This window comes from Astatotilapia calliptera, chromosome 17, assembly GCF_964374335.1.
Source record: "Astatotilapia calliptera chromosome 17, fAstCal68.1, whole genome shotgun sequence".
In the NCBI taxonomy this organism is placed as follows: Eukaryota; Metazoa; Chordata; class Actinopteri; order Cichliformes; family Cichlidae; genus Astatotilapia; species Astatotilapia calliptera.
This window is the reverse complement of record NC_137438.1, coordinates 17,347,721-17,375,719: the sequence shown is the minus strand read 5'-3', so window position 1 is coordinate 17,375,719 and position 27,999 is coordinate 17,347,721. Positions and strand designations below refer to the sequence as shown.

Genomic DNA, 27,999 nt, shown 5'->3' with positions numbered 1-27,999 from the left:
AGAAAATGAAATCCCATCAAATAACTCTCAAAAACATTTAAATGTATATTTATCAGTCTGTTAGCATAGATGATAGAATAATATTCATTTAGTGAATTTCATTTTTGTAACAAGCAGTCAGGCATGTCTAAAGTACCAGGCTCAGTTTTAGCCTCTCCGTGATCTCACTGTGCCCAGGCACAGAGGGAATAATCCACGTGTGCAGGGTCAATCCCTCTTTGGAAATAAAAACACAGGATCAGCACTTCCTGTTTGCTTTTAGCCTTTTCCACAATCTTAACTCAAAAGACATAAATCCTGAATGTCTCGGCTCCACGAGTCTTCTTAGAGTGCAGTGTGTTTACATCATTACATCAAGAAACGCTCCTATGTGTGACCTGACCGCAGTGATGGAGCGGAGAGGACCGGGCGCGGCACTGATGTTAATACTGCGAGGCTTTGCTTTGGAAACGGTGAGCAAACAGCTTTTCACCAACTAAACGAGTCCCCAAAGTGTTCATGTGAACTCCAGGCAAACATGGCAGAATATTGTGTGTGTGGCAGTCCGGTGGGCGGTCGGTTTGTTTCTATGGAGATGAGCTGAGGAGTTCCTGTCTACGCCGCATGATCTCCACGAACGCCGCGCGGTCGGCCGCTGCCTGAGGATTGAGAGAGCAGCAGGCTGCGGTTTGAAAAAAAAGGATAAGGTACAGCAGAGGGAGGGAAGAGGAAGGGAGGAAGGAAGGAGAGGAGCTGGGTGGAGCTCAGTGGGCGCCGCCTTCATCGAAAGACTCCACCCCTGAATCACAGGTGCTGGCTGCCAGTTTCTCCTGCCGCCTCCTCATGATCTCCTGCAGCTCGGAGCCTGCACTCTTCTGGAGACGCAGACGAAACAGAGACATGAACAAACACTCATCAGGACACAAACGCACATTTGATCTCGGGAAACTCTCGAGCGCCGCCTCGTGAGACGAGCCCATTTAGACAGCCTGCCTGACTCACTGCAGTTTAGTTTTCCACCAATAATCACGCACTAAAACCACTTTGTTTTTGCTGAGCTTTACTGAAACAGAGTGTTCCTCTCCACAGATTACAGGTGGCCATCCAAGGGTAAAGGGAAATTTAAGAGAAAAAAAAAAATTCTCCATGAACTTGAAACGTCAGAAACTACGATGTAATTATAAACTTTTTTTCTTCAAGCTGATCTTAAGTTTGAATTTTGGTAATTATCCACAGCTTTTATTTACATCGGTCTGTTACCTTGGACAAACTACAAGCTCCTGCTTTCCCGGACCACCTCAGCCCGTTAGAGCGCCCCCGAAAGTCTCACCTCGACCTCTGAGCTTTTCAAGCAATAAATGTAAAATCTACTGAGCGTCAGTGCCGTCGCTTTAGAAGATTTTTTCGGCGCGTTGAGGTGAAATCTTCTGTCGGTCAGAGCCTAGCGGCGCCAGCTGGCTGCAGTTTGGTGTAAACTCAGCCTCGGGAAGCCTTTGGCGACTGCCAAGCTGCAAACAGCATGTGGATGAATGTGTCTACGGTGTGGTGTCAGGAAGCATGCTGGGTAACGGGATTTTCTGAAACTGGTGGCACAAACACCTGCTACACCAGAGTCTGTGTGTTCCCAGAGACGAGATGATCTGGAGCAGTTCGTTCACCGCAGGGAGAAAATATAGCGTTTGAGGCCGAAGTGCCGATATTTGTGCAACCAGCTGCAGGTGGAAAGAAGCTTGAGGTGTTCAGGTACGAGAAGTGATCAAAAAGATTACAGGAAGCAGCCAATTACAGGAAAAACCCTCATGCCACTGAAATTTAATCAGTTTGCTCTTCAGCGTCGTCTCATGTGCACCTCTGGACCTCTTCCAGATGTTTCCTGTTGTGACCTGTGAGTCCTCCTCAGAGCTCAAATGTCACATTCACATCTCATGTAACAACAGTTATACTAAATTAGTACTAAATTATACTAAATTAGCAAAATTGCATTTTTACTTTAGTTTAATGAGTTCAAACTATTTTCCCTTTTTGTTATATTTCAAAAGTCTATTTTCATATTTAGTGAACTAAAATGTTTTTTTCACATGTAGTTTTACTTTAATGAGCTTGCAAAAGGTCCAGAGGTGCAGAAGAAGATCTTACAGGCAGATTGAACAATTTTAGGCAAGTGTTTGGTTGACATCTGAAACTTTTTGGTCACTTTATTTAAAAAACTGTTTTAAAAACTGATCCAGGACCACAGACAGCTAATTTATACTTACCAGACGCTTCAGTATTACAGGTGCTTTCACAGGTATGTCGCCACTTTACTTATCTAAGATGGTATTTCAAACCATTCAGCATGGTCCATGTCTAGATTGTGGGTTCAGCAGCTGATCTGAATCTGGATGTTTTCAGTGTTCGTTTCTTTATAAAGGACAAACTAACAACAGTAGATATTAAATCTAAATTAAGTGTGTTTAAAAAATAAAAATATGAGCTAAAACTAACAATTGATGTGTTGGAGAAAGTCCTGAAACCCAGATCCGTACATGGAAAATGTGTTTGCACATTTTACCAAAAGAAGGTGAAAATTACTACACATCCAGGTTTCTATGGGAGGGTGGGGCTGTGAGTTAGCAACAGGTGAGGGTCAGAGGTCAACAGGAAGGGCATTGTTTGGGAGCTGCTTCATTCAGGGAGATTAAGAAGGACTTTGTGCACAGCCACAGCAGGAAGCCTAATGCTGACTACCTTAAAAATGCTGCTACACATGAAACATCTGGAGCCTCGTTCTGATGGCCAGATTCAGGAATTCTGAGAAAAGAAACTAGTCTGGAGTCCTGTGTCGATACGAACAAATCCTCCGGTGCAACCGGTCAATGTTGGTCTTCATCTGTGGGCTAATTATAGACTATAAATCCAAAAGGGCCAGGTAAAGAGAGCTGACGGGAAAGTTCTGTTAGATGAAAAACTCCCCAATATCAACAATCCAAATTCAAAAAAGTTTAACGCACTAAGACTCATTTAAGACTTGTTCCCCCCAAAATCAAGACCAACTAGTCCTAAGCTTGGAATACTTTTCCTAAGTTGAGAACAACAAGTCCGAAAGAAGCAGCAGTTGCTGCAGCATCTTGGGCCTTTTTGGCTTCTAAGTCATGTCACTAATTAAGAGAAACAGGAGTCCAACAATCTAAATTCAAAACCTTCCAAACTCGCCAACAGTCCCAAACCTATGGCCACATCAAGACCAGCAAGGCCAAGTCAAGAAGAAGAGCAAGACACAATAATGGTAAATGTTGATTCAATTTTTGTTGTTGAACTTAAAGTGGTTTATTGACCATGATCCCCAACCCAAAAAAGGGCCAACAATCCAAAAGTAAGACAGGTAAGTCCCAGTTAAGACCCCTCAAACATGCGCCTCACGCCAGGATGAACAAGTCTCGCGTTCGCCTGACATCTTCTGACCAAGTTTAAAAAAAAAAAATAATAATTAGTACTAACAGATACTGGAACATGTTGGTACCCAAAGAGGAAATAAAATTAAGGGTTTACTTGAATCGCATTAAGTATCTTAATTTTGTCATGAGTCATGGAGGACCTCCTGTTGAATACCACAGCATGTAAAACCCCATGAGTCCTCCATCTCATGCAGTTTCCTTAAATCTGGCCAACAGAATGAAGCTTCATTTACATGAACACGATACCTTTAATGAGTGTGGTAACAGAATCAGAAGATCAAAGGAGGCTCAGAAGAAAACCTGCAGGTGGGAAACAGACACCAGAACACCAGACCTTGCCAGAGTTTGGCGACAGAAAGCTTAAAGACAGAAAAGATCGTGAAGAGGCCTCCAGCTTCCAGACACAAACACATGGCAGCGAACAGATTACAGAGATTACAATCTCTGACCCCTCAGATTATCTGACAACGTCAAGATCAGGATCATAAGTGCTGCTGTTGTCTACAAATAAAACGCTTCCCTTTAAAGAAGTTTAGATTTTATTACAGGAAGTGATCCGATTTGTATTCCAGCACAAAACGTTTTTTTAATAATAATAATAATAATAATAATAATAATAATAATAATAATAATAATAATAATAATAATAATAATCCTCAGCATTGAGGTGTCTGTTAACACCAACAGCCTGTTGAATCCCTCTGGTGGTCAAACTCAGCGACTTAGCCCTCTTTCATTTTCACTAACTTCAGTAATCAGTTAAATCGGCGCTGACATGTCAGATACTCAGATTGTTTTGTCTCCGTTTCCTGCTGCACGCGTTTGTCTGATGAACCAATCAGCTGTCAGGAAGCTTGGCCTCAACTAACAACACGATCTGATAAAATGCAGTAATAAAACCACACTGACAGACACTAAAGTGAACAATAACACGATTTCACCATCAAAGATTCATTTGTGAAAACTAATCTGTCCTAATACAGAACGTTTGTGTCAATGATCCTTTAATCTAAGAACATAATCATGATGAGGATGTCTCTAAGGAAGCTGTTTAAACTCAATAAAGGCAGGAAGTACAGGTCAAAATTCATTTTTAGATTATTTGAAACTTAAAGTTGTAGTTTGTCAGTTTTATTCTTTTAATATTCAAACTTTATTCGTTAAATATTGTGGCTCCACCATTAGATTCATGGGATGCATGGGACTGACGCTTCTGTAAAGTATTATGGATGTATAATACAGTTATTATTGTAATGCAATCTTAAGCTATTTGCAGTTCATCTCCTTTAGTCCTTAAAGAAAAAGTTAAATCCTTTTAATAAAATGTGTAAAGTCTAATTATTATTCTTCAAAAAGCTGAAATATAACAAATAAATTAAAAAAAAAAAAAAAAAAATTACCCAGACTTTTTAAATAGTCAAAAGTCGGTTTTGTTTTTGATAAAAAAAAAAAAAAAAAATCTTGTCCTGAACATGAAATTAAAATAAATACATCAATTAATTAAAATAAAATAAAATAAAATAATAATGAACGTGACTATATTTTCAGGATATTAGAACAGGCTAACTTTTCATTTTATTGGGTGTAAAATATTACTGTTCAAATAAGTATGAACTCATTAGTGAAATATAAAGATTATGAAACCTAAGACCATTTTAACTTCAGCGTTTAAATTATGCTTCCTGTTTTATAAGAATATATCCTACATTATGACTGCCTCATTCTCTAAATACACAAACTTTACTCTGAAAATATATTTTAAATACGTTTGTATTTAATTAAAATGTTTTTGCTGTTCTTGAAGATTTGAAGTATGAGGTTTGATTACTGTAGTTTTATTTCTAAAATATTCCAGCTTTAATCAAACCAAACCTTTATTTTGAAATACTGCACACATTTCCTCAGAGTGACTTCCTGTCTCTGTTGCTTTCCTGCAGTTACTGACATTTCTGCTTCCTTTACTTAAAATCAGACTGATTATAAAGAATAGGAATAAATCTGATGGTGACGTCGGGTCTGAGCAGTGACACCCACCTCGAGCGCCGCCTTCTGCACGGTGACCTGACTGAAGACTCGGGCGCCGTCGTCAGGACAAACCGTCCTCAGCTCCTCCTTGTTGAGCGAGAAGAGCTGAGCGCCAGTGAGCACGCCGAGGCTGGTGATGGTGCTGCACACACACACACACACACACACACACACACACACACACACACACACACACACACACACACACACACACACACACACACACACACACACACACACACACACACACACACACACACACACACACACACACACACTCCATTATAGCCTCTCCAATTATGTCCCCCTTTCCTTTTACAGTTTGTGGTTACACACTACAATCATGAGATGGTTAAAAATGATGACGGGTAAAGAAAGTGACATCATTTTATTTATATGACCCGCTTTGAAGCATGAAAGTCACACTGTGGATTATTTTACTTTGAAAAACTGTCATTAAAGCTTCCAGAAGTGAACGTTTCCTGTTCTTGGTCATAAATCCAAACGTTTTAGTCACATGACTGTCAGGAACATGCCTGATTGGTCACATTCAGACTTGACTCTCAGACTTGAGTCCAGTTTGTGTTTTTCTGGTTTCCTTCCTACTCTAAACACAGGTTTAAACTTTAGGATCAACTGAGCGTGTGGGTCAGTGCGGGTTAAAGCAGCAGACTTACACGGGGCTGAAGCCTTTGGCCTCCAACCATGCTTTGACCTCTTCTGGTGTCGAGTCATACGTGATGCTGACCGACGGCGTGCTGCCACTGCGGGCGGGACCCTGAAACTTCTTCTGGGCGCTGCGACCGAGCGTCAGCCTGTGCATCAGCTCGTCCTGGACCTCCTCCATGTTCGACTTCCTTCCTATGGACAGAAACACAAACAGGGTTACCTGTACCATGTCACCTGCCTCTGATGGTCTGGATTCTTTAAGTAGAAACATTTATTCAGCAAGTCTGAATATTAAAAGTATTCAAACTGATCACGGTTTGATTTTCTGAACTTTATTTAAAAAAGATGGGATTGTTTGTGTTTTTAGTCTAAAACAGGTGTTGGGGCTGAACAGCTGGATCAGCAGGTGTTTCTGGACTTACGGCTGCCAGCGGCAACAGCAGGTTTCTGGCTGTTTTGCTCCCTCATGGCGACACTGCCCATGTCGCTGGACGCGTTGCTGTTCCGTCGGCTGACTGTGCTGCTGCCGGCGGCCAGCTTTGTGGGCTCGGCGGCCGGAGGAGGCAGTGGCGGTGTGGGGACCCTGGCGGGGGCTGGAGCAGGAGGAACCGGTGCGGGGGCTGGGGGCATTGGCGTGGCAACGGGTTGGCTGGGGACAAACTCTGTCCTTGTGGTCTGTTTCTGCAGGATACAGATGAGTTTTTCAGTGTACAGTTGAGTGTACAGGTGAGCATGTCTGTTCATCTCCAGCTCCATGTTTTACTCATGACTCCTCAAGAGCAGCTTTGCATGATTCACAGTTCAAAATAATCCTCATTTATCTTATTCAGCGCATTAGCTGCAGCTCCTCCCTAAAAGCCTGCTTTCTTCTTATTGGCCAACTCCTGGAAGCCTGCAGAGGGGCGGCACATATTGTTTTCAGCTGTCTGTATAAAATAAATTGGATTTCTACCTCAGGAACTTTAAATTGAGCTCGCAATGAATCATTTTCCACATGCCATCAGGTCAACTTTGGGGGCGGGGCTTGCAGCGCTGAATATTCCTGATTGGTCAAGCCCTTCAGGTAATTTTAAGCCACCAGTATCTGCAGCAGCTTTTAAAACATTTTAAAGCACAGCCTCTACTTTCTCATCAGTCAGATTTTTCAGGGTCAGGGTTTAGGCTTCCTGCAGTCAGGGTTTTCCGACCCTCTGCTGGAACTTCAGGTGGTGTAAAAAAATTTTAAAAAAGGACCTGGACTAATGACGAGACACCTCTGTGAACAAAGAAAAACTGTTTTGATATTTGAAATATCTAAAGCGGTGGAGTCTGTTCAGAGCTGGAGGCGAGCAGAGTGCTTCCCTCGAAACAGCAACAATCAGAGTCTCAGTGGTGTTTACCTCGTTAAGCTCTCCCAGTAATTGCTGCCAACAAGAAATGAGACAGATGATGGCGATGAGACGATGAATCAACATGTGTAACTCACTGCAAACTGAACCAGGGTCTGTGAGGAGCCACTACTGGTCACTGACCTGATCCTAGAAAACCTCTTAAAGGGACAGCCCACTGCTTTATTTTAGCCTTGCTCAGACAACAGCGGCACCAACAGTAAATGTTTATTCAGCGATCTACAGCAGCGCCACGAAGAACCGAAGAGAAACGTCACTGAGTTTCTGTCGGCTTTTGCATTTTACACTGAAAACCTCCACAGGAAGTAAAGTATTAAAGATAATCCATCACAATTGTAATCCGTTAAACCACAGAAATTCCACCTTTAAAGATCAGCACGTTTACCCTTTTAGAATATAAGTAAAAATAAACTGAAATAAACTAAGGTTTAAAAATGTATTATCAACATTTCATATTATACTATAAATAATAATAATACTACAGTGGTCCCTCACTATAATGGAGTTCAAATACAAAACAGCATTTTGTGCAATTTTGCATTCTTTTTTCTTTTTTTAACAGCGCATTGTGTTCTACATCCTGATTGACAATGATTGGCTGTAGACCAATCAATCTCGTGCCGTGTCTCCTGTACAATGCAGAATGCGTTCAGCATGTCAAATTTACAAATTACAAATTTTCAAATCTTCGATTGCTAGCAGTGTGATCTGGAGTGCTGTATTGTATGTTTTCTCCCCAACAAACACAACAATGTCAACAAAACATTTTGTACCGTCAGAGGCAACCATGGGTGCCTTTGGTTTCATTCTATAATATTGGACTTATTTTTCTACGAAGGTTTGAAGAGTGTTTAAACAAGAGAGAAAAGTGTGAAAATGTTCATGCCTGTCTGAGAAAAGTGTGTAGTGAGGGGTTTTACAGCCTTAAAACATCTATAATAATTGTAAAAAATAAAGTTGGCTACTTCATGGATTTCACCCATCACGGGTCATTTTTAGAAAGTAATAATAATAATAATAACAATAACAACAATAACAACAACAAGTAGTAGTAGATATTAGAACAATAAGTAAAATGTCCTTGGAGCTATGACGGAGCTCTGGGTCCTCCTGGTCCAGTCCACAGGACTGAGAGGAAAAACAGCTTTAATCTCTCTCTCAGCTGAGAGTCATTTCATAATTTAAAGGTAACCAGATTCGCTCAAATGTGACACTGTCCCTTTAAGATCACAGCAAATCAAACGCAGGAAGTGGAAACTACAGCGAGCTAGAAACACACACCCAGCTCGTCCTACCTTGAACAACTCAAACTCCCTCCTTGGCATCATAAGCTGATGATTGATCATAAAGAAAGAACATGAATTGAGGTGACTGAGATGGGACAGGAAGTGAGCTGCTGCGGTGAGCGTCAGAGCGTGCGTTACCTGGACGGTGTGGCTGTAGATGGGCTCTCCTCGGCTGGTCATGTCCACCGCTTTGGTGATCTCCAGGATGTTGTTTGGCACGTAGCCCATTGCACCGCAGCCGTTACGAACCTTCCACCACTGCTTCCTGTCGTCCAGCACCTGCCAGGCAAGAGTCAGGGATTACTTCACTCAGTCTCCCCCTCCTCCTCACTTCCTGCTGCGTATTTTCTGTTCCCATAGAGATGGGCATGTTTAATATGACATGAAGTCAATGTCTACACATTAAAGCTCTGAACACTCAGTTTATCTCAGTTTTTTATACTCTTGGATCGCTTTGATGTCATCTTAGACACAGAAGCCCCACCTACCAGCTTTTAAAACCTTCTCCAGCCAATCAGAAGAGACCTGTTTTTAGGGGAAGGCACTTTCAGAGAGGAGGGGCCACACTAAGGTCTAGTATCAGCTACATGAGGATTATTCTGAACTGTGAATCATGCAAAGCTACTCAGAGTCCAGGAATAAACCACGAGCAGAAGAAAACTAATATGATTACCTCAACCACCTCGTCTTTAAGCACCGACAGCTCTGTGTTGTTCCTCCCCACAAAGTCGTACTTCGATTTGGCAAACATTTTGGGCTGCCCTCTGCCATCAGCGTCGAAGCCTCTGAAACACACCAACAAGGAAGACTTCAGTCCAAAAAAGAAAGAGGACCCGAAGCAGCACAGCAGCTCCACAGGGCCAAACACCGAACTTTAAAGGTAGATCAGTCTCCGAGGAGGAACATCAGGTCAAACAAAAACCTCTTCTCACTTTAAGTCTGATCGGTTTGGATCTGACGCCATGACGCTGCTGAACATCGTAAAAATGCGATGACATAAACTAAACGGCTGCAGCCGTGGAGAAATGTCCCACCGACAGATCAGAGGAGCGTCAGCCAGAAGAAGACAAAGATCATAGCGAGCGAAGAAGAAAACCAGCAACAAAAAAAACCAATCAGCAGCAGGAGGACAAACAGGAAGTGACAGAAGATTTATCAATATTTTAGCTGATTAAAGTTTACTGATCAATGCTTATATTTCCTCACCTCTGTTTTATATTCAAATATAAATGAAATGTTCTGACGTTGATAATTAAACTGAGTCACATTCAGTAACACTTCATTAATGCATGTATTATTTTCAACGTTAACGCCATAACTGCATTAATGCGGCAAATCTACGTTTGCTCATTAACGCGGATCGCCCCGTGTGAGGGCTGCATAGAATCAATGCGTTAGTTCGTTAAGGCGGGTCGCTCGTTAACGCATTAGCGCCGTGAAGCCCCTTGCACGGGGCGATCCGTGTTAACTCGCTAACGGAGATTTGCTGCGTTAATGCGGTTATGGCGTTAACTGTAACGAGATTAACGCTGACAGTGCTAGTATATTTATATTCATTTATTATGAAATCTTATTAATTATTCTATTTGAGCATGCATAAATATTTGAATAATAATTATTATTGTTATGATGTTGATGAAGAAGAAAAAAAGGAAAATTAGATTGAATTCTTTCTTAATTCTGGTTTGTTATATTTTCTTTGTTTACATACGTAGTTGTTTAACCATTTATTACTTTTGAAATATCTTCATTTGAATTTTTATAATGAATTTCTATTTACTGTTTTCTTTATTCGCTCATGTTTGAACTTCCTCTTTTCTTTAGTTAATTTTTTAGAAATTTTGTTTTTAGTTCATCTAATCATTGTTGATTGTTGTGTGATTTTTCTTTATTCTGCTGTATTGATTTTGCCCCTCCCAGGCCTCCGTAGAGCAGAGCAAGCACAGCAGTGGGATCAGTTCTCCAGGGCGTCATGTGACCTGCAGTTACCGGTCTACACGGCGGCTGGCGGCGTGTTTGAAAGCAGCCACGGCCGTGTCCTGATCCAGGATCTGCATGCGTTTGTAGGAGGTGTTGGTGAAGGCATACCCGTCAGCAGGGGAGAACCTCTGCAGCGCCACCTGCAGCAGAAACAGAAATCACACCACGAGTGAGTACCGCGTCAGCGAGAGAAAAGCTTAACTCAGAGCCACTTTCACATCCCGCCCCTTACCTCCTGAGCCACCCACGGCCTTGGGTCCTCCGGTCTCTGCAGGTTGGCGTTGGCGAGGCTTTCAGCAAGCTGAGCGAGCTCCTGCTCACGACTCGGGGTTGTCGCCGGCAACGCAGGTGGTTCCCAACCATCACGAAACTTCAGAACACACGGCGGGAAGTAGTGGTCCTTCGGCCACTCCAGCCTTTAGGAGACCAAGATGTTGATCAGTCAACCAATTAAATCAGTCGACTGATCCATCGGTTACTTCCTGTCTGACCTGCTCTTTGTCCATCCGTCTCCCAGGGCAACCCACAAGTGTCTCTCCTCCGCCGTCCCCGAGGCGTGAAGGAAGTCGATGGCGTCTCTGGTCAGCAGAGGAATGACAACGCTACGAGCCAGATCAACGCTGCCCGAAGCCTGGATCACCTGAGCGGAAGGAGGAGGAGGGTGTGACAATAAAAACTTTTTACTTACATTTACAACACTGTTTGGGGTTGTCTTAGGTGTAGCTGCTCTGGTGTTCCACCTGAAGGTCTGAGGGTGGAACTGAGACTGGAACCTGAGATTCAAGGTTGGAGCAGCAGTTGTGATATGTGACGGCGTTTGTGGACCAGCCATCACACTGATCTTAGGTCTCGAGTCCCTCATGCTCCTCCTCCATGTCAGGGGTTTGATGGGAGGAGAGATTCTGCCTCTCAGCTAAAGGATGGATGGATGGATGATAGGTGGAGCCTCTATCTTTCTTTAGTTCTTAAGGATTTATTCCAGCTCCATGCCTGAAGTCAGAGCACATACAGGAAGTAGCTGTGTGAGGCGCTAACGCTGACTTACCATCTTTAGTGGTGTGAACAGGAAGTGGACCAGCTCCACGGCACTCGGGTTTTGGATGTGGTCCTTCAGCTTCCCCTGCAGACGGAGCACAGAGAGCTCATTAGGCAAGAAGCAGGTTCATCACCAACGAAACTATTCAGTCAGTCTGACAATAAATAATCAATACATTTAACCTGCGCAAGAGAAAACACGGACAAAAGATTCATTTATGATCAGCGAGTTTTATATCAGCAAATAAACTGTGAGAGGAGGGAGGAAGGAGGAGGGAAGGGGAGGAGGAGGAAGAGAAAGAGGAGGTAGGAGGTACCAGCTGGTTGAAGGCATGCTTGAACTTCTGCAGACAGTCGACAAACTCGTCTTCGCTCGGAGGTTTGGAGCGCAGCGTCAGGACGCCCTCTGGTGGACACAGAACATGACAGAGGTCAGTTTGTTTAACTGAGGTCAGTCACAGGTCACATGACTCAGAGGAGGGAGGAATGATAGGTGTTCCTGTCACTCACACTAATTTATTAAAACAGTTTGGAAATAAATCAATAAATGTATTGTTGAGGAACGCAGTGATTCAGAAATCTGAAGCAGCCTAATGGGAAACAGCTGCCAGCGAGCTGATCTCTGATCAGCACATCCCTCACTCTGGTTTCAGCAGGATCTGTCTATGTGGACAGTACTGTATTGTAGTATCAGCACTTTTACTGCATATTTTGATTGGTGTGGCTCTGCTGCCTTCTCACCTCCGGGGCTTTTCTTCTTGCCCTTCTTGTTCTTCTTCCTCTTGGAGAGCTCACCGAAGGCCTCGGCAGCCTTCTGAAGTTTGGTGACGAAAAACTCAATGTCATCCAGGATGTGGTTCAGGATTTGCTGCGAAAAGGAGAAGCTGTGCTCAGGATCTTTTAATGTTTGATTCACCTTCACGGTGGCTTGCAGGTTTCCTGTATGCGTTATTTAATGATTAAACCTGAACAACAGCGCAGCGTTAAGCGCTCTCAGCTCCCTTATGTAAGCAGATTTGCTCTCCAAAGCTTCCAAACTCTGATTATGCTTGAATGAAGCAGCCTTCTTCAATCGGCTTAAATCTTCTATTGTGCCACAACCCCGGGCCGACCTCAGATTCAAGTTTAGCTCCTCCAGCTGCTCTCAGATCAGCCTTGAAACCCCACCCACACATGGGACACTCACCACATCGCGATCTACGCGAGCTGCCGTCATCTCCACCGGCCCATTGTCCTGCGACAGCCGTCTATCGTCTGCTGCAGAAGGGAGAAAGCGCATGTGTGAGGAAAACGTAACACCTGATTCATGAGAAAACATTAAAGTGTGACTGAAAACCAACACAGACATTTTTATTACTACGTCCTATCACCCATATCAGTTCCACACAGAGTCACATCACAGTAAATCCTCAAAGAAATAAAAAGCAGAATGATTCATCTGAATAAACTTTACCTGCAGCCTTTGTATTAAAAAAACAAAACAAAACTCAGTATTTGTTGCTTTCACTGTCAAAAAGAAAACAAAAGAACAAAACAAAAACAAAACCCATGTGAGCTTGAAGCAGCTGGTCAGAGATAATCCCAAATACTCTGCGAAACAAGCCGCTTAAACTCCTCTCACTTTAACCCAAATTTCTTCTGACTGGCTGTCAGAACCAGAAGGTTTGAACCGCAGGTGACTGGGGCTTCTAGCAAGTGACATAACTCACCCTCGTACTGCTCATTGGTCCATGCCGACCAGGCTGCTGCACGACTCTTTACGTCCACCAGATCAGGTGACGGTGGCGGCTGGGGGGCAGGAGCGGAAGGGGGAGGGGGGATAATGCCATCGCTCTTCAGGATCATCCTGCAGACAGACAGATCAGCCAATCAGCTTCTAGGATGAGAAACTGGGCTTAGTAACCCTCAGAGTGTCTCAGCTCTTACTTCAGGGTCTCCGGCCGTTTTTTCACTTTGCTTCCTTTGGCATCCATCATGGCACTTTCTACGTCAGCTTGGATCAGATTTGCCTATCAGAGAAAGAACATAGATCATTAAGTTGTTCATCAGGATGAAACACATTTATAACGTGACATCTGACTCTGTCCAAACAGGCCGGTATTGTTGGAGTCCCACAGGGCTCTGCCCTCGGTCCTTTGCCGTTTACATCAAAGCTGAATTTTAATCAAAGTTTTCATTTACTAGCAGCAAACAGGTTTCACAGCAAACTCCTTCATCACACAGTAAAGTCAACTTTAAAGTGTTTTAGGACTTTTGGCCCTCAGGGCTAGCTTAGTGTCTTGCCCAATCAGAGGCTGTTTACTTTGATTTCGTCGCACTGGAACAGGTGGAGGTCGGGTTTGACCTGACCCGGCTCTTTGCAGATCAGAGCCAGGATGGAGTCGTAGCTGCAGGCGTTCATCACGGCCTGGCAGTGTTGGATCGAGCCAATCTGGAAGTTCTCCAGCTCGTTCTGAAGGAGAAAAACCCACAAGTCAAAGTCGGAGTGGGTCACACTGAGCTTAAAGCTGAGGACACACTGAGAATCAGTGTTCTTTTTTTGCCTTTTGTAATTAAAACAAACAAACAAACAACCCCCCCCCACAAAAAACAAAACCAAAAATAAATCCTTGTTTTTAGCCTCACCTTTGTTCCTAAGTCGATGAGGCTCACCATCTTCTCCTCCACCTGCAGCAGCATCTCCTGTGTCCACACTTTCCCTTTAGCATCGAGCAGACGGAGGCGTCTGATGCCGTCATCCACCGTGATCATCCCGTCTTTGCGGTCCAGCACAAACGTGGTCAGGTGCTGAACAGACAGATTTAGAGTAACGGCAGGAAACTGAACATCAGCAGGACAACAGGAGCTTCAAGCGATCACAGTCACAAACAAAACAGCTTATGTTTTTTATAATTTAAGTGGTGATTTTTGGTCACTTTGTATGTGAAAACCTTAAATTTGAACACGTTTGGTTTGATAAAATGCAAGGCAAGAGGAGCAGGCGTGAGCACCAACCTCCACATGATACTGCGATGTGTCTGTCAGGCTGTTGATGCTGGTTTTGGTGTAATGTTTCCTTTGTTCTGTTAAAAAGAACAGAGAAAAACTCTTATTCTGGACTGTGAATATCATGTTTATGTCTCCCTAAAGTCCCCCTGGGAACCTGACTGTGTTCATATTTCATGACTGAAGCTGGAAATTAGTATTCAGCTTTGATTTTATGGACTCAGAGAAGGCTTGAGGAAACTGTAATGAGAAGATGGTTTTATGCTGCTCCAATGACCTATAAGTGACACTAAAGCAACACACATGACGATGCTCTGAATTAAGCAGAGAAGAAGAGTGAACCTGGACATGTGATGGATTAAAGGTGGTGTTTGCAGGAGGACGTCAGTAATTCAGCTGCTTCAGAGCCCCTCCGGAAGGAGGTGACAGATGTTATCAGCTGTGATGGGAACAAAGAGGCCGCTGAGAGCCGCAGATAAGAGCCAAATCTGCATCGTCACCATTATCTCCACCTGGCAGGAGGACCGGCACACAGCTGCTCACAAATCAGCGGCAAAGCAGCAGAACAACAGCCAACAGCGACGTCCTTGCTAGAGTCCATGTGTCGTTTCAGTTTTTAAACAAACTCATTCACATGTGCACCAACAGGTAATGGTTTCACAGATTACCCATGATGCTCCTCTCCACCAAGCGCCAGGACGTTTGGCTTTTATTTGTGTGAAAACAAAAACAGCATTGAATCCTTCAGCTCTCATCACAGAGGAACGACCTGAGCTCAGGCTGGAGCTTCTTCTTCACTTGAATAAATTTCCTGTTCACACACGGAGGAGGGATCACATGAAAGTTTTGCCTTAAAGTCCAGCTGTGTGTTTGCGCGTTTTGGACTTCCTGCAGGTTAGAGGGCGGGGCTAACTGGGTTTGTTGAGACTGTGAGGGACGCCATTCCGTCATTGGTCCCAGGAAATGTTAAAGTGACCTATGTGATCAAAACCGTTGTTTAATCTTGGTTACATGATCAAACACAGTGCTGACGTCTCTTTGGTGACCTGAAGCCTCCTCGGACATGGGCAGCAACTCCAAACAGCCCCTGGGCGACTGACAGGGATCAGAGCGAATTAGCAAAATAAACCTGGCAATGAAATCCTGAGCAGAGCTGAAAGTTCAAAAGTTTGGAGAACAGCAGCCGACTTTTATCCCACGAATGACCCGAGCAGCCAGAGTAACCAGATCCTACATCACTGAAAACATGTCTCAGAGGAAACACTGAGCCTCTGACGAGGTTAACCCTCAGCCGTCCAAATCCTGGTTGGAGTCTCTGGACACTGCAGATCTTCCTTCTGCCTCAGACACGGCAGAAAGTTTCAGCAGGAATCGTACCTGCAGTGAGAACATTCACACACACAGCAGCTCCATAATCCTGCAGCTCCTGATCACATCACATTTACCTCACACTCAGCCTTAACTCAGCGCCTCCAACTGAAGTTTATATCAACAGTAGGCCCGCTGGACAGCTGTGGTAAATGTCAATGTGAGCATAAAATTTGATTTCCTGCTGATGAACTGAGGAGGCCTCAGTCAATGGCTGAAGAGTCTAAAGCTGGAGGTCTGAACTTCAGTCACATGTTCACTGAGGTAAAGTTCACTGTGACGGAGATCATAGGAGATAGAGACCAGGAGCTACTGCACACGTGTTCACAGTAAGACCTGAGGGCTAGCTCACACGAATCAAACATCTGTCCCATTACAGATGTTTGACAACACGAGTCGTACCCCCGAGTTTGGACTTCAAACCTCTGTCTGAAGATAATCGATGCTTCACAAGAAACATCGACTCTGCAAACACGTAACGCCCAAACGAGGCAAAACACGACACACACACACACACACACACACACTTTCATATCTTGGTGGGAACATCTAATTGACTTACCCTAACCATCAAAAATGAATGCCTAATCCTAACCATAGCCTAACTGTAACTTTCACACTAAAACCACATTTTGAGTCTCAAAATGCCTTCAATCTCATGGGGACAGCCTTTTGTTGCCATAACGGACTGTTGGCCCCCCCAAAAATAGTAAAATTCCAAGTTTTGGTCCTCACAAAGATATGTAAACGTGGTACACACACACACACACACACACACACACACACACACACACGTCTCACTGTGACTTTTCTTTTTGTGTTTGGCAGACGAACGAAGAAAATAGATTTCGTCAGATCCTGTGAACAAAGATAAAGCAGATAATGAGGTCATGGATCATGTCTAATTTCTCTGAAACCCAATAAATCAAACAAAGATTCACAGGTGAACGGAACCTGCTCAGGTTCAGTTCACCTAACTCACCTGGAGTCTCAAACTCAACTCCAAGTCTCAGTTTGTTTCAAGAATAAAAGCACCTAAATCTGAAGTAATGAAGACTACAGCATGTGGTGTTCAGAGAAATCTGTGCATGTTGTTTAGTCCTCACTGACGTCATGACCTTAAACCATTTCTAACATCAGCTCCTCTCACAGGTAACATTCCCACCTGCAGACACCTTACAGTCAGCTACCCATTGTACCACCCCGATCACGGATGTCATCTCTGAACCAAGCTTTATTATAAATGAGGTCCAGAATGATCCAGGACAGCCTCACCATTTCCCAGGAGGAGGAGGGAGAAGGGAGGAAGGAGGGTCCTCACCGTAAAGAGCTTTGGCACTGGTCTTGGCTTTGTGCGTTGCAGGCTCTGGAGATGGAGCATCATGGCCGCTGGGACAGAAAGCAGAACAGAGTTAGGAAGTCAAAGGTCAGATCTGAGATCAGCTGATGATGCAACCAACAGCAGCTTCTGATTGGACGCCAGGTGATTTTACCTGACAGGGATACTGCGTGAGTGTTTGATTTTATTTCACTTCATCTCTGAGGTGTCCGAGTTTGGCTTCTGTTACAGTTTTATTTATGATGTCACTTCCTGCCTCCCCTCCTGTGCTGATCTCAAACCGGCATCCCGCCTGTGTCACTCGATACTTTTGCACGTTCACACTTTAATTCGCCACATGAAGATGTTTACAATGAATGAGCGCGATTACAGACTACATCAGAGCCACGCCGGCACAAAACCTGACACCTTACAGGAAGCGCAGCACAGCAGCTGGTCATGTGACACACCGCTGATGATTGCCACACAAATGAATCTGTGCCAGGAACTCACAGGAAGTTATTCTTATGAAGTTATACGCGAGACCCTCTTTAAATGATTATTGACTTTATAAATAAATAAAATCAATAATCATTGATTTCAGATCAATATCCAGTCTCCATATATGACTCCAAGCCAGAGAAATTAGCTGGTCTATCCCAGATTATCCTCTTATGTGGGCAGGGACACGCTGATGTTTTTAGGGCTGGGGACAGTGAATAAACACACGAACCAGGAAAAACAGAACGGTCCTGCTTCAGAACCAGAAACCATGAGATCCGGTCTCTGCTCCTCCAGAGGTCAGACAGCTGCTTCCTGTCCACATCTCAGTTTATTTCTTAATAACACCGTCACAGAAGCAGATGCCTCGGTATAGACGTAACAGAGACCAGTAAAGCTCCTGAAGCGTGTCCGGTTTGAGTTTTCATTAATTTTTAATCTGAGGTTTTCTCAGAGAGAAGCTGAGCTGCAGTAATATTTAACTTCTACTGCTGCGAGACGAGAAGCGTCAGCACGGATAAGAAACTCAGAGACGCTTTCAGTTGGCCACAAAAATCCTCCAAAAACTGTCATTTTACAAACAAACAACAAAAGTTCTGACTTAACCATTAAAATTGTTTAATGGGCACTACTCAGGAATAACTGGAATTATTAACAAAACTGAACATTGTCATGCACACTTCAAATACATTTAAAATTGAAACTGTAAATATTTTTTAAGCTTTACCAAAGACTATACAAAAGTATGTTTTAAATAATAATTACTATTTTATAATAATTCATAATACAAGACTTACTAATGAAAGATTTCAGTCGTTACAATTAATCTGCAGTTAAACTTAAATTTACTCAGTTCATTTACATCACAAATTTATGGTTGTATTTTATGGTATTTTTAAAAAGTTGTAGTTTTGTAATCTTATTTTGAAATCTGTTGAATATTTAAAACTAATACTTACCAAATTGTTTAAACTATTTTAAAAATAGCCACAAAATATACACACAACGAAAATTGAAACTGTTCAAAATAAAATGTTTTATACATTAACCTCAGTTATTTACTTAAAGAATTGATGAACGAAATTTACCAGAGTCCAGTAAAAGCTCAGTATTAAAATAAAACTTTAAAAACCTGAAGAGATTCTCTTATTTCAGAAACAATCAGTGTCACAGAAACAGCACAGGTTATGCCTCATATCAGAGTAAGCATTATTAACAGTGTTTCACATTCAAAAAGTGACCATGTGAGCTAACGTGGCTAACATGGCCAATAGCAGAAAAGGCTGCTGGGAAACTCACTTGATGGGCGAGCTGTAGGAGCCGAAGACGCCCGAGGCGAGAGCTGGAGGTTCGTATCCGTTCATGCTGCTTCACGGTGGACCATCAGCTGGAAGAGACGCAGACGCACCATGAGTCACATGACCACACTGCTGGGTCAAAGGCTAGCTCCGGGTAAATGTAATACATTTATCTGCTGTGACCAAACATCTGCACAAAGCTCATACCTCCTGACACTACTGGAATGCACTGGTGCCGTAAAACCACAATTTTATTGATATATGCTGAGGCGTCAAAACTCATCATTTTACTAAAACTAAATTAGTGGAAACGGCACAAAAAAGGCCAAACAGCAGCTCTTCAGAGGCCTGTGGGTCCCCTAAAACTCTATAACTCCTAAAAGCTGAAAACGAAGCTGAAAATGAAGATGCCATGCTGCCGTTCCTCTGACATCCAGCAGAGGCAGCAGTGGTTCAACCTGTAAGGTATGGACGCTACGATGACAGAGCAACCACCTGACCGCCAACATGGCTGCTGCGAGTACTGCCAGAGCATCCAGGATGGCTGCTGAAACGCGAGGGTTTAATCTGGATGTTTCTGAGTGCTGAGTGGCGAGTCGCCCTCAGAGAGTTCATCTCATTAATGGCTCGTTGGGCGTTCCCCACGGAGCGGCAGGGAAATTAAAACTGCGTGGCACACAAAGGGGGCCCGAGCATATTTATGGTAGTTAATGACACAGTATGTACAGTGCAGCCACGCGTGATTACTTTTCCCACAGCGCCATTCAGCTGGGACTCATAGCCATGGTAACCAGGCTGCAGCCATACTGTTTGTGCTGCAGAGGAGGAAAACCTGTGAGACCGCAATCAGGGAGAGATGAGTCCACAGCAGGAAGTGATGTAACGACAGCAGAGTGAAAATACCAAAACACCATCTCAAAATACACTGGCTGGTTAGCTCCTCCGATCATGAGCCCTCGCGGGTGACAGCAGCAGAAACATGAGGACACAAAGGTGAGGAAGAGTCAAGGTACAGGCATTACAACCCAAACCAACTGAGACTAGGGCCAAGGCCGGATCTGTGACCTCATCGAGACCCTGCCTCCAGCGTGACAGGAAGCCATCACAACCCCAAATAAGCCCAATATACGTCAATGTTTTCAAAAGGTACAAAGACAGCAGATACAGAAAGCAATGAAGAAGAACCAACCACATAATCCGCTGTGTGCTTCTCCACTAAACCAATACAATCCAAACGCAGGAACACCGCCACTGATTAATGACGTTCAGAAAATAAATTTTTTTGAAAATCCAGTTCAGCTCTAAATGTTCATGTCTGAAGGCTGTGATGTCTCTGGTGGGCGGTGACGCTACTGCAGGATCGTTTGAGTGTTTCGAAATTTGAATGATCATTTACGTTTTACTCCACCATCAGCATCTGGCTTGATTCTACACTGATTCCAAATTTGTCATCCTGACTTTAACTTGCTCACCTGAGCACGTCCACCCACCTGTGCAGCCCCAGTGGCTTTAAATCCTCATCATTACTCCCACAAAGCCCCGCCCACTCTGATGGATATGAAGTTAATTTTCCACCACCACCTCCTGACACCCCAGGAAGCTGAAGGGGTCAAAGATCACGCTGGTTAGGCTCAGTTTTGTCATCTCTATTTGCTCTGGGAGGAGATGCGGTCACCACGGCGAGAGCCACTTCTTCTTTTCTCACTTATCTTAGGCGGGGCATCAATGGCGCTGTGAGGTCAGCAAGCTTTACGATAACGAGGCGTTTACAGCATGATTGTTTAAATAGAGTTTCCTGAACGTTTCCCGGTATCCTTCACTCAGCAGGAGGAAGGTGGGGATTAGGTGTGTGTAGAGTTAAAGCTCCTTACCGATCCTGTGACACACACTTTAATCCTTTAAATGCCATGTGGATTTCAAAGTAAAAGCACACAGATTTAAACTGGTTTGTAGTGCTGGGCGATATGACGATATATATCGTGTGAACGATAGAAAAATGGCTATCGTGCCGTTTGTCTTCTGTCGTTTCTAACCTAATTTTATAATTTATTACATAAAATATATAATTAAATAGCCTGGGGCAAATATATCAGCGTTGTCTTCTCACTATACAGACTCTATTTTCTCTTGCGTAAATTTAAAAAAAAAAAAAAAAAAAAAAAAAAGGAAAGGTTTTTCACAAAGAAACTCCGTCTTGTTGTTTTGCGACATGGTGCTGCTTTACGTGCACCCAGATTTGCAACATGCTTTACAGTAACTCAAAACGATGGATGCGCGACAGGTTGCAGTTTCATGCCCGGACATGCAACAGGACGGCTACACAGGCAGCTCAAGAAGAAGCACTTTTACCGAATCTGGCATTTGGTTATAATTTTTGAAAAACAAAACAAAACAAAAAAATTAAAAGTGAAGGCCACAGCTGTTTTCATTTGATACATTTATATTGCTGCACTAAAATGTATGTTTGTCATTTTTGTGACAGTTCCGTTAAATGTCTCTTCAAAATAAAGTTGGAGAAAAGAAACTTTTCAGAGAATAACTGGAAACGTGGCAATATTGTGGTATATCGTGATATAAAATAATTCATATCGTGATAAATATTTTTTCCATATCGCCCAGCACTACTGGTTTGTGTCAGGAAAAGAAAAAGTTCACTTTGATTCTCGCTGTGAGTCACACCTAAAAGCCCCCTCAGTTACCCACAGTCGTATCAGGCTACAAAAAATAAAATGCCATGTTTATTATGAGTGTACATTATGAATATAGGACGCTGTGATGTCACAAAAATATGGATGTGAGGACAGGTCGGCTTTCAAAGGAACTCCAGCTGTGAATAATAAATGTGTTGAGGTGAGCGGCGGGAGGAGAGGAGAGTGACATGTTAAAGAAAAGAGATGAAGCGGGGAGTCACCAGGCTGATAAGAACGTCCTTGTCGGTCACTCATTAACTGTGTGTTTGATCTGGGAGGCGTTTCCACGCCGACACTGGAAAAACACCCTGCTCGAGCCGCCACACGCTCTGGGCCTCTAGACCTGGAAAGGTCGGACATGAAGCAAGAACCGTGAGACTCCACCCACATAAAAGAGATGACACTGATGTCAGGGTTCAGAAGGTCACCGCAGCACCGTCGGCTTCCCTCCATCTTTACTCCGACAACAAACATCCACCTCACAGCGTTCCACTGAAACAAATTCAGGATCAAACTCTAATACAAGTGAAGGTGGAGAAGAACACACACCCTCAATCCAGTGCTCCGCTCACACTGCATCCATGTTTCAGAGAGAAGACATTTTCTACAACTCCTCCTTTTAGTTTAAATCTCAGAGTTTTTCCCCATTTCCTCACTGATGTTTCTCAGTGCAGATGGTGAACGAACTCTGCTCATCTCTCAGATATTAAACTGCTTGTGAAACAGCTCTGTTACCATGGAAACTGCTTCTGGTGTCTGCCGCTGCCTCACAAACCATCAGCTGACACAGGAGAGCCATCGCCGCCACGTCTCAACCACTCAATCACAACTTCATCACCGTGCCCCTCCAATTTTCAGTTTTCCAGTCCCTGATCTCAGATGGCGGTCATGAGTCATGTGACTGGCTTCACAGTGAGGAGACATTGATTAACGTCCTCCGATTGGTCTGTAACCCAAATACTGAGCGTGTTCTGCAGCTTCAGCAGGAGGAACAGTTTGATGCCTCAAAGTTCACTTTCAAATCTTTTATGACACGTTTATTTTCATGTTCTCTAGTTTTATATTTTTCTGTAAATTATTTTGACTTCTTTAACTCTTTTCTTTATTATTTTATTTACATTTGTGAGAATTTTTCTTAGATGGTGTATTTTTTTTTTTAAAATCAGTTTTCATGACTTTCTTGTAACTTCAATTATTTGCAGTGTTTTGTCTCATTTCCAATTTTATTTAATCATGTCTCTTTAGATTTCCCTGGTTTCTTTTTCTAGCAAGTACCTTTAAAAACATAATTTCATTCATTTATTTCTTCATTTTTTTATTTTATAGTGTTATTTTTAATCAGTTTTTAAAGATTGTTGCAGATTTGAATGTGAACTGTATGTTGAAGAAACACTTTATTAAATAAAAAGGTAAAACAAAAATTGCCTCAGTGATCGGGTCACTGACACCAATTCGCTCACAGCTCCATCACCTCCGGAAAAGATCCATACTCATCAGCAGTGACCGTGTGGTGCTGACATTGGACGCTGCAGCACGTGTTCGCCAGCTGACCCGCTTTCAGACCCACAGCTGGAGGCACCTTTCCACCTGCAGTTTGTTCAAGAGCAGGTCCGCGAGGGCCGGCGCAGTAAAGGAGGCTAAAAATAATCCTGAGTAATCCTGAAAGTGCTGAAGTCTTCATTCCTGCTCAGAGGGTCACGGTGCCCATTACAGGCGGCCTCGTTACACCGGCTCACAGCAAGGGAGTACCGAGGAGCACACTGCACAGAGTGAGTGGAGAGTGGCTCGTCTCTGTGAGAGTGAGTTTCAGTGAACAAGTGCATCTACAAACACACCGAGCATCATTGACTGACACAGATTGTGGCAGGCACGGCAGCAGTCACAACCATGACCTGCTGACATCATGGAGGTCACACTGAAGGGCGCTTCAAACAGTTTCAGCAGAAACTTCCTCCAGTCAGAGCCACAGAACTGAACTGATCTCAAAGAAGTTCTGAGCTCTGATTACACCTGCCGCCAAACACAAACACGCCCCGTGGGCCTGCTGATTGGTCAATCCACCTCGTCAGCAGGTATTTGAGACAAAAGCGGAAAAGAATAAAGAGGCGTCCACGCCAGCTGAATGAATCAAATGGTTTGATTACCTCTTCAGCATGCCATCGTGTTTGGCAAAGGCCTGATAACAAGCCATTCATTTGATTCGGGTGTGTGGGAACAAGGATGCATCTAAAAGCTGCAGGACAGTAGCTCTCGAGGACCGGGACTGGGCACCCTTGATTTACACCCTGAGGACAGACAGGAAACCTTTGGCACCGTGAGCTGAACCGGCTCAAACTGCCAAACTGCAGCCTCAGAGTGACGACTGCAGCGGATCCAAAAATCGCAGCATAAAAGCAACTTCCTGTTGTCTCCTCAGGAGCTCTGATACAATGTTTTGTGCCACGTGGATCATTCACAGACATTCAGTCCCTGTTTATTGGTCCTAAATTCTGTTCAGGTTAGGATAAACCCCGCCCACTCACATCAGCAGTTCTCTTCGCTTCCATTGGAGGGAGTATCAGTCACTTGTCTGACTGAGGTTTGGGTTTAACAAAGATCTCCTCGGGACTCAAAACATCTGGCTGCAGATGCTGTGATTCATGATAAACTAAGACCGTTGTGACCTGAGACCACCAGTTTGTGAGAGACAGCCAATCACAGGAAGCAGCTTTGAAAGGGAGGAGTTAGAACTTGGAGAGCGGATTATTCTGAATCCAGAAATTGAACCGCGGAATCCTTGCAGCAGACAAACCCACAGACGGCGTCTTTTCAGACCACAAAGCCTCGGTAACAAACCAAGCGAGCACCTACCTGTCCAAGTCGTCCACAGGTGAGCGGAGTGTGAGGTCGATGCCGCAGACGGCTCAAATAAAGCTTCTCTGACTCCAAGCATCATGTGGTGGATTAGCGAGGATCCAGGGCTTGGTGCAGCACCGGGATTCGCTGCAGCAGCGAGTTGGCGTCCAGGATCCTCTGCTTTAAGCCTGACTAATCACTAATGACGGACAGGTGGGGGATAGGGAAGGGGCGGGGCTTCCAACTGACAGGTGGCAGTGGAAACACCGAGTGGGCTTAAAACTCTCAATTTACTCTGTGCAGAAGAGTCATGCAACACCCAATACTGTTATCAAAACTGGTCGCTAAGGAAATGTGCGGTTTATTTTTGTTTTCTTTTAGAATAAATGACTCATTGTGAGGGAAACGCATCTTATCAGCAGGCCACGCCCACCGCACCCATGGAGATCAATAAAGTTTAATCTAACCTGCAGCGATAATGGGTCCTGATTCATCTGTGGTGCTGACCCGCTTTAAAAATAAAATGTTATTTGTTTCACACAGCTGCTGCCTGATGACATCACACTTCAGTGTCACGATTACTTATTGATCTTCAGCAGCTGATCAACAGAGCCTCTGATTCAGACTCAAAGCTTCTCCTGAAGCTCAGAGTGCAGACAGATCTTCAGTTATTGATCAGTTATTGCTCACAGGTCATCTGGACTGGATCAGAAGTTTGATCAGCAGAGAAGAAGAACCTGGGATTTGTTGATCTGGCATTTCATGGCTTCATAAACCAAATGTGTCCCCATGACTCCTCTTTGACGATTCAGTAGTGTCACAGAAACCAAACACCAGTCTCCAGGCAGGACTTTAATACCTGATGATATCACCGACTCTGATCAGGTACCTAACACACGTGAGCGTGTTGTTGTGTTTCCTTCTTCTGTTGTTGGATCCTCGAGTAGAGCACAGCAAATGTCCTCGGATTCTTCTCACCGAGCTTTGTGCATCGCAGCGCCCCCAACAGGTCAAAGTCTCAACTTTCAGATTCAACTTCCTGTTTCTGAGTACAGTCTCATCTCTGATTGGTCCATGCTGCCCTCCGTGTGGAGGATGGGGCAGGCGGGCCGTGGTGTGCTTCAGTAAATGAAGAGTCAGTCCCTCAGGAGGTCCTGAGCTCCTTTACTTCCTGTCTTTGCTCCTTACGACAGCGTGTGATACCTGGTGTTAGGTGAGACAGGTGAGTCGCAGGTGAAACAGGTGTGCCGACGCCCTTGCCTCCTCTTTGTTCTGCTAAAAATCAGACCGCTGGCTCAGTCCGAAACCCGACTCCCAACCGGCCCCAGTTTCCCATTTCAAAGCCATAATCCTGTAGCAACACCTGGCAGGTACGGTTACATCACACTGTCGTCACAGCAACCACAACACAGCCAAACAGGGAGAGCTCCAGGGAGACGCCCAGAAGATGGGACAGACGTTTTTCACTTTGATCTCAGAGTTCATGGGAAAAGTTTATAAGTGATATCATCATAATGCGTGTTTCCACTCCATTTGTACCTGCTGTTGACATCACACACAGACCCTCATGACAACACGTCCACTGACCCTGGAGTCAGTTATGGTGCACAGTACAGCACAGTTAAGACCCGCTCACCATGGACAAAACCCTCCAACCACCAAGCTGAACACAATCAGAGGTGGAGTGGAGCAGCACAGGCATGGAAACATCCAGAAATATCCTGCGAGGCTCTCAGGAGGATGGCAGGCTGACGATGGTTCCCATGAAGAGCACTGATCCAAGACCAGCTGTGGCCTGCAGCAGCCTGACAGGAAGCCCACATACAAACACTCGATTACACAACCAGCTCAAAGGTCCTCCAACTGTTCAGCTTCAGAGCCCGCTGACCTTTGACCTGCAGGAAAAACAACCCCATCTTCCAGCAGTAAACACACACACAGCTGAAGCAGGTCTGATCACACCTTCTGTCAGAACCACTTCAGTGAAGTAACAGTGACCTAGACGTGACCTCAGAGAGGCTCATTATGGTGTATGGGGGAAGGAGCTTTCTGATAAACATCAGGTGACTGTGACCCGGTCAGGTCACTCACCTAGCTGCTCTGCTCTCGGCAGTGATGGCACGAGGTTCAGTGCACCACATGAATCCAGGTGTTAGCCGGTACCACCGGGAGGAGCAGAGAGCTTCCAGGCCGAGCCGAACAAGTGGAGCACCGGGCAGCCCTGTGCATATAGCCGGGGAGGGTCGCCTGCTGCCTGGGCCGCCTCACACACCTGCCCGCTGACTGCTCGGATCCGCCATCAAAAGCAGGCAGGTGTTTTTATTCCGGAGAGAGCGAGCACCCGGGCGCAGGGAGGAGCTGCCCTTCACCTTCATTTACTATTATGAACACACAGTGTGCCAAACTCCATTTAAGATTCGGTTGATTTAGGAAGAACTGGACTCCAGCCAGAATAAATGAAGGTGTGGGCTGTAAATGAGAAGCTGGGAGCTGAAATGGAAGCTTCCAGCCATTCCGGCGCACACACTGCCCGCTCCTAGCACCTCTATCCGGAATAAACTGGCATTAAAGTTGGTCTTTAGCTCCAGTCACCCATCCACTAAGACTCTTTTGAGACACACCAACAGCAACAGAGAGCGCGGCCATAAAAGTTTAATTTACACTCACTTGAGCTCTGTCTGTGTTTTTGAGTGAAGCCGAACTGAGGCCGAGACACTGGAGCTTCAGGTAAAGAGGACTCGGGTATGTGTGTGCGCGCGCGCGGTCACAGCTTCACTGTGTGTGATCTTTCCGGCGGAATCTGGTGTGGGAGCCCGTGACCGCAGGGCTGCTGCCACAGAGCAGAGGGCAGCTCAGCTGCTCCGGTCCGCAGTTCCACTAAGGTCAGAGGCTCGAAGCCGCTCACAGACCACCACCCACGGCTCAGAGCCGCCGGACTAACCCGGACCTCAACGCCCCCCCTCCGCGGCGGATCAGGAGACTCACCTGCAGGTGCGGCTTCAAAAATCCCGAGGTCACAGAGACATGGCACAGTCCGCGCTGAGAGCTCCGGGCGCTTCACCGGCTCCTGCCTGCACTCTGTGTCTGAATAACTGCACTCCTGTTCGGCTGCGGGAGCTCCTAGCGGAGATTAATCTGCGGCTGACTCTGGATCAGCTTTAAAGCAACGGACCGCAGTAGAGGGCGGTGTGTGCCCTGAGTGAGGACT

The 27,999-nt window shown here is 44.6% G+C and overlaps 1 protein-coding gene across 10 annotated transcripts; it reads right to left on the bottom strand.

Annotated features, from left to right (window-relative positions):
• Positions 1–5: 5 nt before the first annotated feature.
• Positions 6–27,987, bottom strand: eps8a (EGFR pathway substrate 8a, signaling adaptor). Of its 10 annotated transcripts, XM_026146793.2 has the most exons (24): positions 27,777–27,987; positions 19,268–19,355; positions 17,471–17,538; positions 14,791–14,858; positions 14,422–14,583; positions 14,099–14,248; positions 13,723–13,805; positions 13,506–13,642; positions 12,983–13,053; positions 12,538–12,664; positions 12,114–12,202; positions 11,807–11,881; positions 11,253–11,401; positions 10,994–11,177; positions 10,771–10,901; positions 9,455–9,566; positions 8,920–9,060; positions 8,791–8,826; positions 7,487–7,510; positions 6,530–6,788; positions 6,116–6,299; positions 5,448–5,580; positions 3,660–3,713; positions 716–854 (listed from the first exon to the last, which is right to left on the bottom strand). In XM_026146793.2, the coding sequence occupies exons 2-23, from the start codon at positions 19,330–19,332 to the stop codon at positions 3,702–3,704; spliced, it is 2,460 nt and encodes an 819-aa protein (XP_026002578.2). In that variant the 5' UTR covers positions 19,333–19,355; positions 27,777–27,987; the 3' UTR covers positions 716–854; positions 3,660–3,701. The 10 variants fall into 10 exon arrangements, with proteins under 10 accessions (XP_026002571.2, XP_026002579.2, XP_026002574.2 ...); XM_026146786.2 differs by lacking the exon at positions 3,660–3,713 and having other exon boundaries at positions 6–854; XM_026146794.2 differs by lacking the exon at positions 3,660–3,713 and having other exon boundaries at positions 6–854; positions 10,870–10,901; positions 27,777–27,983.
• Between the last annotated feature and the right edge of the window lie 12 nt (positions 27,988–27,999).

What these genes read in the sequence shown, in the direction of transcription:
- eps8a (XM_026146786.2), bottom strand. Translation starts at nt 19,332, where the DNA reads ATGAACGGATACGAACCTCCAGCTCTCGCCTCGGGCGTCTTCGGCTCC. An exon ending in CATCGCAGTATCATGTGGAG is followed by an intron (nt 14,584 to 14,790) that starts GTTGGTGCTCAC and finishes CTGTCTGTTCAG; the next exon opens with CACCTGACCACGTTTGTGCT. An exon ending in TCCAGTGCGACGAAATCAAA is followed by an intron (nt 13,806 to 14,098) that starts GTAAACAGCCTC and finishes TTTCTCTGATAG; the next exon opens with GCAAATCTGATCCAAGCTGA.